This window comes from Acomys russatus, chromosome 13, assembly GCF_903995435.1.
Source record: "Acomys russatus chromosome 13, mAcoRus1.1, whole genome shotgun sequence".
Lineage (NCBI taxonomy): Eukaryota > Metazoa > Chordata > Mammalia > Rodentia > Muridae > Acomys > Acomys russatus.
The window spans coordinates 11,601,147-11,619,715 of record NC_067149.1 but is presented as its reverse complement, the minus strand read 5'-3'; the positions used below and the strand labels follow the sequence as shown (position 1 = coordinate 11,619,715).

The following is an 18,569-nucleotide window of genomic DNA, read 5'->3' as shown; positions in this document are numbered from 1 at the left end:
CGCAGAGGATGCTCTGTCCTCAGGGCATATGTGGACTCTCTGATAACCAGGACTTCCCCTGACTTGTGGGGAAGATTCATTTAAAAGGCTTGTGTGGAAGACGTTGTTCACATGAGCACTAATCAGCACTGTGCCTTTGCACATATTGAGTGACCGAGTCCCAATGTCATTTGCTTTTCCCAGGAGGGCAAACGATGACTTACATACTGTTTGTTCACTTTTGCCTAAGTGACTTGTTGCTGGAAGAAAAGTAACATCAGAAAAAAAGGGTGTGTTCTGGCTCCCAGCTGGAGGATACAGTCTCTCTTGGTGGGAAGAGCATGGCAGCAGGAGCCCGGGGTGCTGGTCATACTGTGCCCACAGTCAGGAAGCAGAGCCACAGCTGGGTGTGGGTGCTCAGCACAATTATTCCCTTTTAATCAATCTAGGACCCCAGGCTGGCGAAGGGTGTCACCCACATTTGGGGGAGGATCTTCCTAGCTCCACGAACCTAATCTAGAGACTTCCTCACAGGCGTGCTTAGAGGCCTGTCTTCCAGGTCACGCTAGACTCTGCCAAGTCGACAATCAATATCAACCGTCACGCCGAACGTGTCTCTCCTCTCTGTGACCCTGCCTCCCCGCTCGCTCATCACCGCCCTGTTTGTGTCCTTAGCTGTTTGACCACATTGCTGAATGCCTGGCCAACTTCATGGACAAGCTGCAGATCAAAGAGAAGAAGCTCCCACTGGGTTTCACCTTCTCCTTTCCCTGCCACCAGACGAAACTAGATGAGGTATGACAGGCCCACAAGTTTCCTCAGACGGGAACCCCCGAGCCACCTGCAGCTGCCCTGGCAGTGGCGTGGAGGGGGGTGGGGGCGGGGTTTACACACGAGCTTTCAGTACTGAGTACATCTTTCTGGGAACCTGCATGTATGTGGTATGTGTCAGTGCGAAGGGTAGTGATGAGGTGGAAGGTGCAGAGGGGTGTTCTGTCCCCTTCCCCCAACACACACACACTTTGTGATAGCCTTATCCTGTCCAAATTAGTAGGGATGAGACATGAAGGTCTCTTTTTTATCTTAAGTGCTATAAGAAAGACCCACAAGTGGAGAGGCCGAGGCTAGGTTATTTGGAAGAGTGTTTTGCCTAGCTTGTAGAGCCTTGGGCACCATCCCCAGCACTGCATAACCTGCCACAGTGGTACCTAGTGAAATCCTGGTCCTCAGGAAGTAGAGGATCAGAAATACAAGGCCATACATGTAATCCTGTATAACATCTCTTAGGGGCAGGAAGTCCTGATGAAAACTCAGGTTTGCAGCTCCTGCCCCGGTGTTCGGGGAGCTGAGTGAGTCTCCTGCTTCCTGGGCTGGTCAGAAGACAGTATAGACATTTAACCATGACTTTTAGGCCTGAGGTAGAGGGTTCTGCTAAGGACTTGATGCTGTTTCAGTTGGAAGCAAATCATTCTTTGGTGCTTTTCCAGAGTTTCTTGGTCTCATGGACCAAGGGGTTCAAGTCCAGCGGCGTGGAAGGCAGAGATGTGGTGGATCTGATCCGGAAGGCTATCCGGCGCAGAGGCGTGAGTAAAGGGTGGGAACTCGGGGGTCTACAGGTTCTGTCAGGTCCACTCTGAAATCTTTCCCTGTCGCACTCGGAACAAGATGGTTTTGTAGAACTCAAGGATAAGTGTTCGGCATCCCTGCCCTGTCAGCCAGTGGTTTTGGTATGTGATCAGATGCTTTTGGGGGTTTTGAGATTTGCTGGGTTGATGGGCAAACTGTAACTTTGGCCATGGTGCAAGAAACATCTTTCCGTCCTTAGGCTGAGAACTCGCATTGCCGAGTAGGAATGAATGTTGGCGTGGTTGCCATGAGGGAGAGGGGAGATGGCGGGCTAGGTCTGTCGAGTGTGTGTGAGGTGGATTCCATCCTTGCTATTGTCTGGAAAGTTGTCCTTACTGGGTGGGGAAGGGGGATCTCCACCTCTGGACATCTGTGGCTATGGGTTGGGTTAGCCGCACACTTGCATGGCGCCATCTTGCTCTTTCTGTCTTCATGTCTGTCGCCCCCTTGTGATGACAAAGGCCCTTTGGTCCTCTGCAGGATTTTGATATTGACATTGTGGCAGTGGTGAATGACACAGTGGGGACCATGATGACCTGTGGTTATGATGATCAGAACTGTGAGATTGGCCTCATTGTGGGTGAGTAAGCTCCCGGCGGCGTGAGTGAGCCAGTGCTGCTCAGCAGGTGGGGGATAGGGGGCAGAGAGGGAGGAAGGGACCCTCAGCCTGGGTGTTTGCTTTCTCCTTCTTTGTGAAGATGTAGCTTACTTCGATGCAGCTGCTTTGGACCAAGCTAGGGCCTGTGCAGTTCAGCAGTGTTCTAGAGGCCTGGCCCATGCGTTGTGTTGTCCCAGAAGGCTGCAGGGAAGAACCTCAGAGCTTCCAGGCAGTGAGGAGGGAGGCGGGTGGCAGAGGACAGCACACGTAGGCACTGAGCAGGCAGGTTCCTTCCTTTGACCAGGTACTGGCAGTAATGCTTGCTATATGGAGGAGATGCGACACATTGACATGGTGGAGGGCGACGAGGGACGGATGTGCATCAACATGGAGTGGGGGGCCTTTGGGGACGACGGGACACTCAATGACATCCGCACTGAGTTTGACCGAGAAATCGACATGGGCTCACTGAACCCTGGCAAGCAGCTGTAAGTGGGACTGTCCTGTGGGTGGGGCCATCCTGTGGGTGGGGGTGGGGTCAAAATGGAGACTGCCACAGTGAAGGCTTATTCCATGCTTCCCTTGCATTGTCCCCAAAGTATGGCGGAGGCACACACTAGGGAGCATAAGAGAAGGCACAATGAAATATCAGATAATAACCATCTCTCTCTCTCTCTCTCTCTCTCTCTCACACACACACACACACACACACACACACACACACACACCTCCCCCCAAGACAGGGTTCCTCGATGTAGCCCTGGGTACCTAGGAATTCCCTCTGTAGATGAGACTGGCCTTGAACTCACTGATCTGCCTGCCTCTGCTGCCACCACCCAGCACAGTTTGCAGCTTTCAGCCCATCACTGCCTGGGGGATGGGGTCGCAGCACCTCCTCCTCTTGGTTGATGCTGGATGAACACTCTTATCAACTGAGCTGCACCCCTGGCCTCGATTTGGGGTTTTGTTTTGTTTGAAACACGGTCTCGCAGTTTAGTCCTTGACTGGCCGGAACTGCCTAGGCACAAGCTGGCTTCAAACTCATGGAGACTCCTTTGCCTCTGCTTAATAAGAGGCGGGAATCATGGTGCGTGCTGCTCAGTGTTGATTTGTTTGAAGTCTCTGGGATTCCTGTCTTCCATGACATGAGGCCTCTGGCCCAGCTGTGTCCTGGGGAAAGCTGGGGATGGAGGAGACTTAACGTTTTGCATCCTGAATCCTATATGCTCTACTCTTGGTTTTTTGCTTGTTTGTTCCTTTGACTTTTTTTTTTTTTTTTTTTTTTTTTTTTTTAAGATTTTTGTATTTCTTTTCATTTTTATGTGTGTTTTGCATGAATGTGTGTGTGTGTGCCATATGTGTGCTTGGTGACAGGAGACTAGAAGAGAGCATTGGACCCCTGGAAACTGGAGTTACATATAGTTACAGCCAGTGCTCTTAACTGCTGAGCCATCTCTCCAGCCTTGCTTTTGACTCTTGCACAACCTTATTTTGTTCTCGAATTTGCTAAACTTCTCTGAAGATCTCGAAACAGGATTGGCTCCTGCAAGGCCAAAAGGCAGTTGCAAAACCGTTTTTTTGAGCAATGTGCCCTGTCTGTGGTCTTCTTGGTGGCTTGAGTGTTTTAGGGAAACTTTTTAAATTCTGACCTCTATTGGGAAAGGGAGCCCAGAAGACCCAGCTTTACAAGTCGTGGCAGAGGAGGGGGCAACCTCTGAGTCATAGGCTTGTCTCCAGGTTGAGATGCGAGTCTGTGTGCTTGAACTGTTTCACGGTCATCTGGTTGCATCTGCTGTGGGTGCTGAGAGGGTTACTAGCTAGAAAGCCATTCACTCAGTGCCTGTTTCCCTCAGAGGGGCACACCCATGTCACTGTGTCCTTGCAAGTGTCCAAAGATAAAATGACCAATAGTATTGGTTTATCCGTAGATGACTGACAAAGATTGGGAGGGAGTCTTCTGAATTGTCCACTGGGGTGACCCTCAAGTCTTGCATAAGACAGACATTTGAAATTTCTAGTGCTGAAGCCAGGCTGCTACTCAGAAACAACTACTGTGTAGGAGCTTTGGGTTTTTGGGTTGTGAGGCAGCTTCTCATGCAGCCCACACTGGCTTTGGACTCACTATCTGGGATAACTTTGATTTATTCATATTGTTTTTATTTGTTTAGTTTTGATTTTTCTTTTCTTTTTTCGGTTTTTCAAGACAGGGTTTCTCTGTGCAGCCTTGACTGTTCTGGACTCACTTTGTGGATCAGGCTGGCCTTGAACTCACAATAAGCTGCCTGCCTCTGCCTCCCAAGTGCTGGAATTAAAGGCGTGGGCCACCACGCCTGGGTTGTTTTTGGTTTTTCAATATAGGGTTTCACGGTGTAGCCCTGGATGTCCTGGAACTCACTTTGTAGACCAGGGTGGCCTCAACTCACAGAAATCTGCCTGCCTCTGCCTCCCAAGTGCTGGGATTAAAGGCGTGTGCCACCACACTTGGCTTTTTAACTTTTATTTTATGTAAATGAGTGGCGTTTTGCATGTGTTTTAGTTCACTGTGTGTATGCATGCCAAGTGCTGAGGAAGCCAGGAGAGGGCACTGGATTCCCTGAAATTAGAATTGCAGTCCTGGATGCTAGGAGTCAAACTTTTAAAGAGTAGTACCAATCTTCCATAGAACCGGTTCTCTGACTCTGGCTGTTTTTTTGTTAGGGTCTCACTGTGTAGCCTAGGCTATCCTGAAACTTGATCCTCCTGCCTCGGCTTCCCAAATGCTGGCATTGCTGTTGAATGGAGGCACGCTGCAAACTAGCTCTCCTTTTAGCCTTACTGTTGCAGCAAATCACATCTTGGTGATGGAGGGCGGCTTTCCACTCCTGCTGGGTGGTGGTCTGTGCCACAGCCCTGCTGGCCCATGCTAATTAGTACACAGCCCATTGTGCTTCCCGCTTGTTAGACTCAGCTGCTTTCTGAGACATGAAGGGGCTTTCTTTATCAAAAAGATAATTCTTAAGACGTGGTTTCTCCTGTGACGTGGGCCTAGGCAAGGAAAACAAAAACAAAACAAAACAAAACAAAAAAAAAAAAAAAAAAAAAAAAAACCAAAAAAAAAAAAAAAAAAAAACCACTCTCTGAAGAAAACAGTGCCACCTAGTGGTGGGAAATTAAATCACTGGACTTCCTCAAGTTCTGGAGCTTCTGTTCCCCAGAAACTCTCAACGTGTTGCTCACCCCCAGATTCTTGTCTTTCCTAGCTTGTCCTAGAACTTTACACCAGCCTCTGCCCAGGCTTTTTTTTTTTTTTTTTTTTTTTTTTTTTTTTTTTTTTAAATAGATTAGGCTACCCTTGAACTCACAGAGATACGCCTGCTCCTGCCTGCTGAGTGCTTGGATTTAAAGGCATGTGCCACTGCTGCCTGGTCTCTGCCCAGGTTATTATCACCCCATTTTCTTGAGAATCCACGAAGTGGGAAGGCACTAGATGAGTGGGCAGGTCTGCACCTAGATGTAATTAGAGCCACCTCCTTTTCTGTTGTGCAACTCGCGCCCCGTCCGTCCGTGCGTGTGTTGTGTGTGTGTGTGTGTGTGTGCGCGCGTGTGCGTGTGTAGACTTTTTTTCTATACACAGTGTCTCACATTGCAACCCAGGCTCCTTTGAAGCTTACCTGGGGATGTCCTTGAAATCACGACAGTCCTTCTGTTTCTGATAAGTGCTGGTCAGTGTGAGCCACCATACCTGGCTTTAAGATTTCATTTTAAAAGGGCATTTTCTTGCTTGGTATAGTGAGGTGCACCTATAGCCCTAGAACTAGAGGGTTAATGGAAGTGGATGGCCTTGAGTTCAAGGCCAGCCTGGATCACTACGTGATCAGCGGAAGACCTACCATGGACAAAAGCGAATTTCTTTTTCTTTCTTTTGCTCCTCCTGCCTCCATCCTTCAAGTGCTGGCCTTATAGATGGACCACCATTCCTGGCTCTAAGTTGAATTTTAAATAATCACTCTCCAACATGAAACTTGAGTTACTTCAGATTCTGTATGTTCCAGAATATTCCATTCTCCCTGTGTTTCACTGGGCTGCTTACTTCCACTTGTTTTCATCACTAGACATCCAGAGCCACAGGGCCACCTACGCCCACTCGTTTCCATGGTTAAAGGTGGCCAGTCCTGTATCTCCTATACGTCCCTGAGTTGCTGTACTTGTACCCCTGTGCTTGCTAAGTCTAAGTGAATCCTTAAACTGTCAACGTCTAAGGTGTGCTGAGGCCTCGAGTGTGTGTGCGTCCCTGGAGGAGAGATGCTGGCTGTCAGTTGGTGGGGAAGTCACCGGTCTGTCTCTGCAGGTTCGAGAAGATGATCAGTGGGATGTACATGGGAGAGCTGGTCAGACTCATCCTGGTGAAAATGGCCAAGGCAGAGCTGTTGTTCCAGGGGAAACTCAGCCCAGAACTCCTCACCACCGGCTCCTTTGAGACCAAAGATGTCTCAGACATTGAAGGGTAAGCTTCTAGGCCCACAGCCCCTCTGCTCACCGAGGCCCCATGATGGGGTTTGCCCTGTGCTCTGTGTGTACGTGTGTGCCATACCACCTTTGGTATACTTCCTGCAGGCTGTCCACCTTTGAGATAGACTTTCTCACTGGCCTGGAATTTACTAAGTAGGCTAGGCTGATTGACCAGTGAGTTCCCACATATCCGTATGTATCTGCTCCTCAGTGCTGGGATTAGAGATATTCCACGTCTGAATTTTACATACATTTTTTGGGGATCGGACACAGGTCCTTGTGCTTGCAAAGGACCCTTTCCCCACGAGATAATCCCCTTAGTGCCAGGCTTTTGAGGTTTTAAGTAGGCTCACAAGGGGTTTCATACAGGTGACTTTGGGGTGGCCCTGCGACTTCATTTACTAAGCCTCCACTTCTGCTAATTTGAGTATGACACTAGCAAGGTTGCTCAGGTTGCTAGGAGCAGTTGGTCCCCAAGTTTAAGGACTTGGGATGCTGCTCTGGGTTCACGGCTGGAGGCATCCAAGAGGACCTTGCTGTCTGCATCTGCCTCCTTGTTCCTTATCTCGAGTTTGAACATCTCACTTCTCATAGGCCACTCTCAAAGATTCTGCACGGATTCCAGTTTTATAATAGGGCGGAGGCAAAGGTCTTTGGATGCCATTCCAGTTTCTTCTTTTCTGTTTTCCAAGTGGCTTGGAGAGGAAAGGGTTGGTTTGGCTAACCCTTCCAGGCCACAGTCCATCATGCTGGAACTCAAGCAGACACTTGAGACAGCCAACACAGACACTGCCGGCTGCGTTTGCTGTCTGGCTCAGCTATAGCCTCCTTCTTCAGCCCAGGTCTGTTGGCCTAGGAATGGTACCGCCCACAGTGGGCTGAGCCCTCCCTCCATCAGTAAATCATCCGCACACTCCCCTGCAGACGTGCCCACAAGCCAGCCTCATGTAGGCAACTCCTCCATTGAGGCTTCTCTGCTGTGATGGCTCTGGACTGGTTCAAGTTGGCCGTTAAGACTAGCCGGGACAGATGCCCACAGGGACACTTCTCAACTACTCATAGCTCAGCAGAGATGTGGCAGCAAGGGCATCCTGGTTTTTTTGCTCACTAAACAATATCCTGAGATGTCAGTCTGTGCTTGAGATGGCTACTTGATTGGGGGGGGGGGGTGGTCTTATAGTTTCAGAGACACGGTGGAGAGAGGAAGTAGCCAGAGAAGGCCAGTGAGATAGCTCAAAGGGCTTTGCTGGTGAGGACCCTTGGAATAGTTCCACCTACTCAAAGAGAGATAAGGGCTTGTGTCACAGAGGCACTGGCACAGACTGGCTTTTCTAGAGAGCTACAGGTAAGCAGCTTGTTGACTCATCTACTTTGAGGGGAACAGAGCAGGAACCCTTTCCCCCCTACACACACACACACACACACACACACACACACCATGGGCAGCAGTAATAGCAGGGTCATTTCTTTATAAGACACATACACAGGAACTGCTAGTTTTTTCTTGTGAAAGATAAAAGGGCACCCGCAGAAGGGAGACTTCCTTGGGTGTGGGTGTGGGTGGTCTGGCAGAGAAGCCTCCGAATTGCTATGCTGCGTTATACTCCATGATGCTTAAGCAGTCAGCCCTCCCTCGAATAGAGAGAGTGTGCGGCGGTGCTGATGGGCTCCCAGGTCAGCCCACAGCGCCCCCCACTGGCCACAGTGAATTAGACACTGCTCATGCGGCCCCCCCCCCCCCCCCCCCCCCGTTCTGTTTCCCAGGGAGAAGGATGGGCTCCAGAAGGCGTACCAGATCCTGGTGCGTCTGGGTCTGAACCCACTGCAGGAGGACTGTGTGGCTACACACCGGATCTGCCAGATCGTGTCCACGCGCTCCGCCAGCCTGTGCGCAGCCACCTTGGCGGCGGTGCTGTGGCGGATCAAGGAAAATAAGGGCGACGAGCGGCTTCGCTCCACCATCGGCGTCGATGGCTCTGTCTACAAGAAACATCCCCAGTGAGTGAGCAACCTGGGGCTGGGGACAGCAGAGTCCTCCCCGGAGACTTCCCAAGAGCCAGCTCTGGTTTGCTTTTCATATAGCAGAAGTGTTCTCCGGTGGACACTGTTGGTATGGGTGGGGCTGACTTCCGAAGGCAGTGGATGACTTGCCCTGTGTTCAGAGTTCCTGGTTGCTGAGTCCTTGGTTTGCTATCTCCTCCTCTTCCTCCTCCTCTTTTTGTTGTAGTTTTGAGACAGCCTGAGGTAGCCCCAGGCTGGCCTCAGACTCAATATGTGGCCATGGATGAACTTAAATTTCTGAATGTCTTGTGTCTAAGTTCTAGGATTCTAGGCTTGTGGCAGCTTTCTGCAGTGTTGGGGATCAAATGCTTGGTGCATTGTAGGCAAGCACATTACCACAACCCAGCACCACCCCCAGCCACCTCCCTCTTTTTTACGAGTTACTTAATCATGCATTGTTCTGGCTGGTTCATGTGGGTGCCAGGCCCTCTGTCAGTGGCCACCCCAACCTTGAGGACACCAGCCTCCACTGATTTGGGTGTCTTCCTGCCTTATCCATGTCCTTTCAAAAGAGGCAGGTGGGTCGCTGTGAGTTCAAGGCCAGCCTGGTCTACAAAAGTGATTCCAGGACAGCCAGGATTGTTACATAGGGAAACCTTGTCTCGAAAAACCTTAAGAAAGAAAGAAAGAAAAAAAAAAGAAAAGAAAAAGTTCATATTTCAAGTACTACCCAGAAGATGTCTTGTGTGTGTGCGCGCGTGCTCACTTATTTTCTTTCCATCGTTGTCTCTGTCACGTGAGGTCAGTGTGCCTTTATCTGAGGTGGTTGCTGCCAAGGGCTCCTGGGCTGAGACCCCTGCTTTTCCAGCCCAGGGCCATAGAAACACAGATAACCTGGAACTGTGGTGAAGGGGCCAGTACTGGCCTAGAAATTCTGGGGTGACCCTGGCTCTCTGGGGTGAACAGCTCCCATGAGGCTGATGTCCATGTGGCTGCAGGGACCCGCCCCCCCCCCTCAAGAGTTTCTTGCTATCCATACTAACTGTTGCCAGTTGTTCTGTTGCCTTTGAGACCATTGGCAAGACGTGGAAAGAGGCCAAAGTTGTTGGGTGTTTTCCTGGGGGTGTCGGAGGAAATGAGGCTGGACCTCTAGGAGCAGGTGTGAAGCAGGTGTGGCTCCGTCTGCCAATCAGAGGAGCGGTGGCCTGTTCCGTGAGAAAGAACGGGTCTCGTGAGACTGCGTAAAGAAGGCAGTAGCTTTAGAAGAGGCAGCTAGGGCCGCCATCATTGAAATGCTGCGCCTTTATACAGTAACCCTGAAGAGAAGGGATATAGGGCACCGTTTGCTTCTACAGAGGCCACGGGATTAGGTCTGACGTAGAAGTTACTCTGCAGCTGTTTGTACCACTCACGGTAACCATGGGCACCTACCTCTTACTCTGTGCGTCCCTACAGTTTTGCCAAGCGCCTCCACAAGACAGTGAGGAGGTTAGTGCCCGACTGCGACGTTCGCTTCCTGCGCTCTGAGGATGGCAGCGGCAAGGGGGCGGCTATGGTGACAGCGGTGGCTTACCGGCTGGCTGACCAACACCGGGCCCGCCAGAAGACCCTGGAGTCGCTGAAGCTGAGCCGTGAGCAGCTGCTGGAGGTGAAGAGGAGGATGAAGGTGGAGATGGAACACGGTCTGAGCAAGGAGATGCACGCTGTCGCCCCTGTGAAGATGTTGCCCACGTATGTGTGCGCCACCCCAGACGGCTCAGGTACGTAGCACGGGCGCCCTCAACTTACCTGGTGGGGTTTTGGCCTGCTGCTGACATCAACTATGGACCTTTGTGTGTGTGTGTGTGTGCGTGTGCGCGTGCGTGCCTGTGTGCCTGTGCAGGGCTTGAATGAGTCCACAGGAGGTTGTCCAGTCCCCTGGAGTTGAAGTCACAGGCACTTGTGAAACCCCTGATGTGGATTTGAACTTGGAACCTCTGCAAAAATAGTGTCAGCCTTTTGTTTTGCTTTTTTGTTTTTTTTTTTTTTGTTGTTGTTTTTTTCGGCTTGGTTTGGTTTTTTAAGTCAGGGTTTCTCTGTGTAACAGCCCTGGCTGTCCTGGACTCACTTTGTAGACCAGGCTGGCCTCGAACTCAAACATCTGCCTGCCTCTGCCTCCTGAGTGCTGGGATTAAAGGCGTGCATCACCACTCTCGGGCCAGTGTCAGTTCTTAATTGCTAAATTATCTCTTCATCCCCACTTGTTTTTGCTTTTTGAAATGGGTCTAAACTGGCCTCAAACTCTACATGTAGTCCAGTGTGGCCTTGAGCCCCCTGTGCTAGGGTTATTGGTTTCTGCCAACACTTGGACCAATTTTTGTTTATTAGAGATTTGCTGTTTGGTAGAAAACTGATGCAGAGAGAGGAACCCTGCTCAAGTTCGCACAACCAGTGTCAGCTGACATTCAAACCTAGAAGTCTGCATTCCAGAACCAACTCTCAAGTACGATGTTAGTTTGGGTCTACATGTGTTTCCTCCTTGGCCCCCATACAAAAAGTTTCTAGTCCATGGTTGTCTTTCATGGGTGGTATAGGCTCCTGAGGCAGAAACTAGGGTTTGGTCCCTGTCCATCTCCCGGTCATATGGTCTTGCCCTGCTCAACCACATCTCTAAAAGCATCCTGAAGAGGGGAATGGACCTCAGGGTCTTACTTAAATAGCCCAGGTAGACTTTAAACTCACAATTGTAGCTGAGGCTGGTCTTGAACTTCTTGGTCCTCCTGCCTCCATATCCCCAGTTCTGGGATTGCAGGCGTGCCATGCAGTTTCCTTGGAAGAGCCTCTCTGCTGTTCTTTTTCTTAATTTCAAGTATATTGCATTGGCATTCCTCGTGTTCTGAAGAACCGGCATCTGGAGAGCTTTTTTAAAATGTTTTTTTCCTTTTCTTTTAAAGATTTATTATGTATACAGTATGCATCAGATCACATTATAGATGGTTGGGAGCCACCATGTGGTTGCTGGGAATTGAACTCAGGACCTCTGGAAGAGCAGTCAGTGCTCTTAACCACTGAGCCATCTCTCCAGCCCCGAGCTTACTTTCCTAACTGCTAGGTGGCGCTCATGCTCCATCTTCCCCCTTGAGACTGGCTTTTCACAGGGTGGCCTCCACAACTCCAACGAACCGAAGTGTATTCTCTGTCACCCCCAACTCACTATCATCCTGGGTTTATTTTCCAGAAAAAGGAGACTTCCTAGCCTTGGATCTTGGAGGAACAAATTTCCGGGTCCTGCTGGTGCGCGTGCGTAACGGCAAGAGGAGGGGCGTGGAGATGCATAACAAGATCTACTCCATCCCGCAGGAGGTCATGCACGGCACTGGAGAAGAGGTGAGGCCTGGGGGGCAGGAGAGCGCGGGGAGGTGGTGATGGCGACACACCGGGGGAGGCCGTGGTGGGGTGCGGTGCGCGCCTGGGAGGATCCAGCCGCCTGGCTTGGGAAGGGCTCAGAGGTGCAGGGCCCAGGCAGCTCTTCAGGCTGGAGACACCTGGGCTTGCATTTCTCCTAGATGGAATGCTTGCGGGGACATTCTCCCTCTGGCCAGGGTTCCTCCCTCAGTGCCCATTTTCACCACCCTCCCCCCGCCCCCCCCCGCCCCCCCCCCCGCAGCTCTTTGACCACATCGTCCAGTGCATCGCAGACTTCCTCGAGTACATGGGCATGAAGGGCGTGTCCCTGCCTTTGGGCTTCACCTTCTCCTTCCCCTGCCAGCAGAACAGCCTGGACCAGGTAGTGCTTCCTTCTGAGTGGGCTCTCCTGCGGGTTTCCTCCACTCTAGGCTCACTCCGGTTTACAGGAAGAGAGTTGCTCTTAGAGGGGGCCGGGGGGAGGGGAGGGGAGGGTATCAGTGACCCTGCCTGGGGACCTTAGATGTAATTGGTCACAGTAGATATGGATGTCCTCTTGGTTGCACTGATAAAAGCAACAAAAATACTAACATTTTGTGTGTGTTGTGGCAATGTATGCATGTATGTTCAGGTAGAAGCTATGCATCTTGTTTTTGAGACGAGGTCTCTTTAGCCTGGAGCTCACTAACTATGCAAGACTGTTTGGCTACCAAACTCTAGACACCCCCCCCCACCCCCATCACTTTTTTTACATGGGCGCTGAATATCGCATCTAAGAGAACACTCTTTTCACCCCAGCACACGTGCAGTTTTGTATATCTGTCAGGAAACTTGACACTGTGAACTGTTCCGGTTGGGACTGTAAGTAAGATCTTAGATCGCTGCTGTGAGGCTCCCGTGTTAGGTCTAGAATTGTGAAAATAAGAGAGTAGGCGGAGCAGGAGGCAGCTGTGGCTGTTGGCTCGGGTGAGGTCACCTTTTGATGAGGCTTCAGTGGGTGTCAAGGAGACCTGGAGGTCCTAAAGTCTCTGGCCACATTTGTCCATCACTTTGGGTAAGCCTCCCTGGCTGCTGAAGCCTGCTGTTGTCTTCTTTTAACGATCATCTCAAATGAGGTTATGAACACGTTGGCCAGAGTCACGAAGCTCGGCAGTCAATGAGAGACGGGTAGAGGAGACAAGGACGCCTTTGTCTGCCGTGTGGGTGTGTAAGCCATGGGGCTGTGTTTTCTTCCCAATCTCTTGGGATCTGACCACAGCGTGACACATCCAGGTTTATGGAACACCCAAGTGATGGGCACAGACTGGGAGCAAGGCTTGGAGACACCATGCGTGTGGGTGGCCATGTTTCCAACCTTTTGGGAAAGGGATCTGATGGTGCTGTTTGTGCTGGCTGCTGCTACAGTAGCAAGAACTACAGGAAACAACCCCTGTTTCTCCCATGTGCAAAGCAAATGGGCGTCTATGTCGAGATGGTAACCCAGCTCTGGGGAGGCAGAGCCAGGCAGATCCTGGGTGCTCCCTGGCCAGCCAATCTAACTCAGTTAGTGAGTTCCAGGTCAAATGGTAGAAGCCTTCAAAAAATAATAAGGTGGACAGCAAATGGGGAAGGCGTCTGACATCTGACACTTCGGGCCTACACACACACACACACACACACACACACACACACACACACACACACACACCTCATGTGCATAGCCTTATGCACACAGAAACCTCTCTCCTCCCCTGCCCTCTCTTTCTTTCCTCTCTCTTCCTCCCTTACCCCCCATCTCTTTCCTGTCTTTCTGTCTGTCTGTCTGTCTGTGGTCACTGTTCATTGTTCACTGAAGTCTGGAATTAAGACATAGACACTGGCTCTTCTAGGCTTTGCGTACTGAAGGAAATAAGTGTTGGCATTTGCACAGTGCTTGAGCCAGGAGTCAGTGGACCAGGGTGTATTCTAGATCTCAAATCTCCCCATCAAATAATCATGATAATGCTCCCACACGGGGTGGTAGAGATTACATGATGCAACCAGGTGAGGACTGCAGGCGCAGACGTAGGTTCATCAGTGGGCAATCGGCTCTGCGAGACCGGGGCTCCAGGAGTGACCTGGGATCGCCTCTCTGATGCCCTTCCTTCTCGTGTGATTTTTATTATTTATTTATTTTATTTATTTCAGAGCATTCTTCTCAAGTGGACAAAAGGCTTCAAGGCATCTGGCTGTGAGGGCGAGGATGTGGTCACCTTGCTGAAGGAAGCCATTCACCGGCGAGAGGTGGGAGACAGTACCACATGTGACTTGCTTGTTGGAGGGACATTAACGTCATCACTCACACAGCAAGGGCTGATCAGTACTAGGAGGCCATGATCTGGTGGCGGGTGCTGCTCGAGGGGGCCTCTGAGGAAAGGTGAAGCTGCATGGGCGTAGCAGAGAGGAGCGGGCAGATAAGTGGTGATCATCTGGGTGTGAGCCCGAAGGCCAGAGGGCAACCTTAGGTGACATTTTTTTTTTTTTTTTTTTTTTTTTTGAGTCAGTGTCTCACTTTAAAAACTAGGCTGGCCTCAGCTTCTGGAGGACTGGGTGGGATCAGAGGTGTGTGCCACCACGCCTGGCTTGTCTTGGTTTTTGCAGGGATTATAAACATGCACCATCATGCGTCTTTTGCATGGGTTCTGAAGATCGAAGTCAGGCTGGCATGCTGGCAGGGAAACGGGCACTGCTCAGAAGTAGCGATCGGAATGTCCTAGTCAGTGGAGGTGTAGGTTAAGCCTCAGCCTGAGGAGAGGATGTCTGAGCAGATATGGGTGAAATGAGGAATGCACCGTAGCGTGTGCCATTTGGTGCGTGCGTGTGTGCGCGCGTGCGCGCGTGTGTCTTGAGGCGTCTGTACAGAGGATGTTGGGACTTGTGGACTAGACATCTGCTTCTGTCATCAGGAGTTTGACCTGGATGTCGTTGCCGTGGTGAATGACACAGTTGGGACGATGATGACTTGTGGCTATGAAGACCCTCACTGTGAAGTTGGCCTCATCGTCGGTAAGGACACCCGTTTATTCTTCCCAAGTGATGAGGCGTGGCTTCGGGTGGGTGGGAGGCTGGCGTCAGGTGTTGACTGGCTGTCCTCTGATTGGACAGGCACTGGAAGCAACGCCTGCTACATGGAAGAGATGCGCAACGTGGAGCTGGTGGACGGAGAGGAGGGGCGCATGTGTGTCAACATGGAATGGGGCGCCTTCGGGGACAACGGCTGCCTGGATGACTTACGCACAGAGTTCGATGTCGCAGTGGATGAGCTCTCCCTCAACCCTGGCAAGCAGAGGTTCGAGAAGATGATCAGCGGCATGTACCTGGGCGAGATCGTGCGCAACATCCTTATAGATTTCACTAAGCGAGGGCTGCTCTTCCGTGGCCGCATCTCAGAGCGCCTGAAGACGAGGGGCATCTTTGAAACGAAGTTCCTGTCTCAGATCGAGAGGTAAGGATGGAAGGCTTGGGAGGAGGGTGGGACCGTGTCCTCACTTTCTGCTTGTGAATAGACAAGCTGAGGTGTTTCCACCTCATGCATGGGAGGCCAGGGTGTAGCTCACAGAGGTTTGTTTCTAGTGAGCTACCCATTCATTCCTACGTGACACTCTCTGAAAGAACCGTGCTGAACCTGGAAAGAGACCATGAAATTTTTAGACCAAATACCAGGGCTAGTCTGCTTGTAGGACGGGGGTTTTCTTTCTTTTCACTATAGTTTGGTTTGTTTTTGTTTTTGTTTTTTTGTTTTCCTTTCTTTCTTTTTTCTTTTTTTCTTTTTTTTTTTTTTTTTTTAATTTATTTTTTATTTATTTTTTGGGTTTTGGTTTTCTTGAGTCAGGTCTCAGTATGTAGCTAAGGTTGCCCTTAAACTCCTGCAATCCTCCTGCCTCAGCCTACTGACAGTTTGCAGGCATGACTCACCACACCTGTGAGCATCCATTTTGTTTGTTTGTTTGTTTGTTTGGATGTAAAAATAGAACGAAGGGCCATTTGCTTGTAGCTCTGTCACCTATAGGAAGAGCAAGTGAATGGGTACCTTTCAGAGCTGGACCCCCAACAGAGCCTGCCTGGACAGAACCATAGGGCTCTGTAGGGTGGCGGGCCACTAACCCTTGCTATGCATAGCTGACCACCACCCACTGTCTTCCTCCTGGGCAGCGACTGCCTGGCCCTGCTACAGGTCCGTGCCATCCTGCGCCACCTGGGCCTGGAGAGCACGTGCGATGATAGCATCATCGTGAAGGAGGTTTGCACTGTGGTCGCCCGGCGCGCGGCGCAGCTCTGTGGCGCAGGCATGGCTGCCGTGGTGGACAAAATAAGAGAGAACCGTGGGCTGGACAACCTCAAAGTGACTGTGGGCGTGGACGGGACTCTGTACAAGCTCCATCCCCAGTGAGTATCTGCCCTGTCTTCCTTGTGTGTTTCTATTCTTGCCTTTTCCTCAGCCACTCCCTTTGGCTGGCTTTCTTTGCAATTGTTCAAGGCTGGATAGCACCTTTTTTTTAGTTTTTGAGACTGGAAGCCGGGATGGCCTTCAGCTCATTATGTAGCCGAGGCTGGCCTTCAACACCTAACCTCTGTCCTCCGCCTCCTGAGGTGGGATGACAGGCGTGCACCTTCACACCTGGCTAGGAAGGAGATCCTATCTTCCTGTGTTGACATGATGTCTAAGTCATGTTGAGATTTTGACTGTTACAACATGGTGCTGCTGGGAATATTCTGGTAGACTTACTCAATGAGTCGAGCGAGATTTGTGTGTCTGTGGTCCAGGGATTACCACACATGAAGCATGGCCAGGCCCATGTTTATGCACTGACATGCAAGGCTCTATTCTTGCTTAGGTGACAGAGTAGTCCTGAGAAGCCACACAGCCCACGACACTGAAAGCATGTATCTAAGTGCCCATGTGTGCACACAAGAGTGGAGGTGCCTTGAAGGAGCAATTGTGATTAGCCTGACCTGGTACTGACAATCAAACCTGGCTCCTGCAAGAACAGCAGATCCTCTTAACCCCAGAGCCATCTCTCTAGCCTATAACTTACCTTTGAAAATTATTTTAATTATTTGTATGTGGAGTAGAGGTGGGAGGAAGTGGGAGGGTGCCAGAAGATGGCATTGGATCCCCTAGAGCTGGAGTTACCGGCCATTGTGAACCACCGTGTGGGTGCTGGGAATTGAATCTTGGTCCTCTGTAAGGGCTGTGCACAGTCCTCGGTGCCGAGCCATCTATCTATCTAACCCTTTGTTTTGTTTTATTCACGGGGGTCTCTTGTATCCCATACTGGCCTCCAAGTTGCTAAGGACCAAGGATAAACCTCAGCTTTTGGTCCTCTTGCCCTTGCTTCCTGTTTGCTGGGACTACAGACATGGACTAGCAAACTCAGTTGATGCCACAACTGATACCCAAGGGCGTCAACTATGTAGCTAGTCAAACACCGTCAGCTGAGGCACATCACTGCATCAACGGGTTTGTTTTGAAGAAAGTTGACAGGCATCTCAAGACATTAACTTAAGCCTTCCGCTCCTGTGATTGGCTACTCTTAAGACTTGGCTGTGAAGCTGGGCATTGGTGGCACACGCCTTTAATCCCAGCATTTGGGAGGCAGAGGCAGGTGAATCACTGTTTGAGTGATTTTGAGTTTGAGGCCAGCCTGGTCTACAAAGCGAGTCTGGGACAGCCAAGGCTGCACAGAGAAACCCTGTCCCGGGAAAAACCAAAAACAAATAGATAGATAAATAAATAAATAAATATAAAAATAAAAAGCACTTGGGTGTGGTCCTAGCTCCTCCGAGCTTCCGTCACATAGCAAATGTTTGGTGGTTTGTAGGCGCCACACTTCTCAGCTCTGTTCCTGTTTCCAGTTTCACTTGGGGACACAAACCAGTCACATCCTTCTCTTCCCCCCCCCCCCCACCTCTTTTCCAGCTTTGCCAAAGTCATGCACGAGACGGTGAAAGACCTGGCTCCGAAGTGTGATGTGTCCTTCCTGGAATCCGAGGACGGCAGCGGGAAGGGGGCTGCTCTCATCACTGCTGTGGCCTGCCGCATCCGGGAGGCTGGACAGAGATAGAACCTTGGGGACCTAGACGGCACTTCTCTGCTTCCCCCACTGCCCTGTTTTAAATTATGAGAAGATGGACCGCTTGGCAGAGAGGACTCTGTGGGGCTGGGATCTTCGTCTCTGTATATTCACTTGTAGAGTCTGACATCCAACCCTTGGCCTTCCTGAGAATCAGAAGTAAGGAGTTGTTCCTGCTGCTCAGCTCCTGGGATTGTCCCTTCTCCACTCCACTTCCTGCGCGGTCCTACGGGATGGAGAACAGAGTCTGGTAGGGGGGGCATCCCCTGCGAGGTCCACGTGGCTGGGCCTTCTTCAGCTCGGCCACAAGCATCACCCTGCCGGTTCTAACATTTGCTGTCCTGGAATAGAGGAATCCAAACCAAAGCCAAGAGTTGTTGACACCTCCTTCAAGTGTTTGT

The 18,569-nt window shown here is 50.8% G+C and overlaps 1 protein-coding gene across 1 annotated transcript in view; it reads left to right on the top strand.

Moving 5' to 3' along the window:
- Window positions 1-18,277, top strand: part of Hk2 (hexokinase 2) — a 50,930-nt gene extending 32,653 nt beyond the window's left edge. Inside the window, exons 4-17 of the mRNA XM_051154761.1 lie at window positions 655-774; window positions 1,467-1,562; window positions 2,086-2,185; window positions 2,508-2,691; window positions 6,531-6,686; window positions 8,456-8,689; window positions 10,148-10,452; window positions 11,910-12,058; window positions 12,339-12,458; window positions 14,243-14,338; window positions 15,001-15,100; window positions 15,200-15,539; window positions 16,247-16,480; window positions 18,015-18,277. Coding sequence (XP_051010718.1) covers window positions 655-774; window positions 1,467-1,562; window positions 2,086-2,185; window positions 2,508-2,691; window positions 6,531-6,686; window positions 8,456-8,689; window positions 10,148-10,452; window positions 11,910-12,058; window positions 12,339-12,458; window positions 14,243-14,338; window positions 15,001-15,100; window positions 15,200-15,539; window positions 16,247-16,480; window positions 18,015-18,159 — 2,379 coding nt within the window. The 3' untranslated portion in view covers window positions 18,160-18,277. The remainder of the gene's footprint in view (window positions 1-654; window positions 775-1,466; window positions 1,563-2,085; window positions 2,186-2,507; window positions 2,692-6,530; window positions 6,687-8,455; window positions 8,690-10,147; window positions 10,453-11,909; window positions 12,059-12,338; window positions 12,459-14,242; window positions 14,339-15,000; window positions 15,101-15,199; window positions 15,540-16,246; window positions 16,481-18,014) is intronic.
- The last annotated feature ends 292 nt before the right edge of the window (window positions 18,278-18,569 follow it).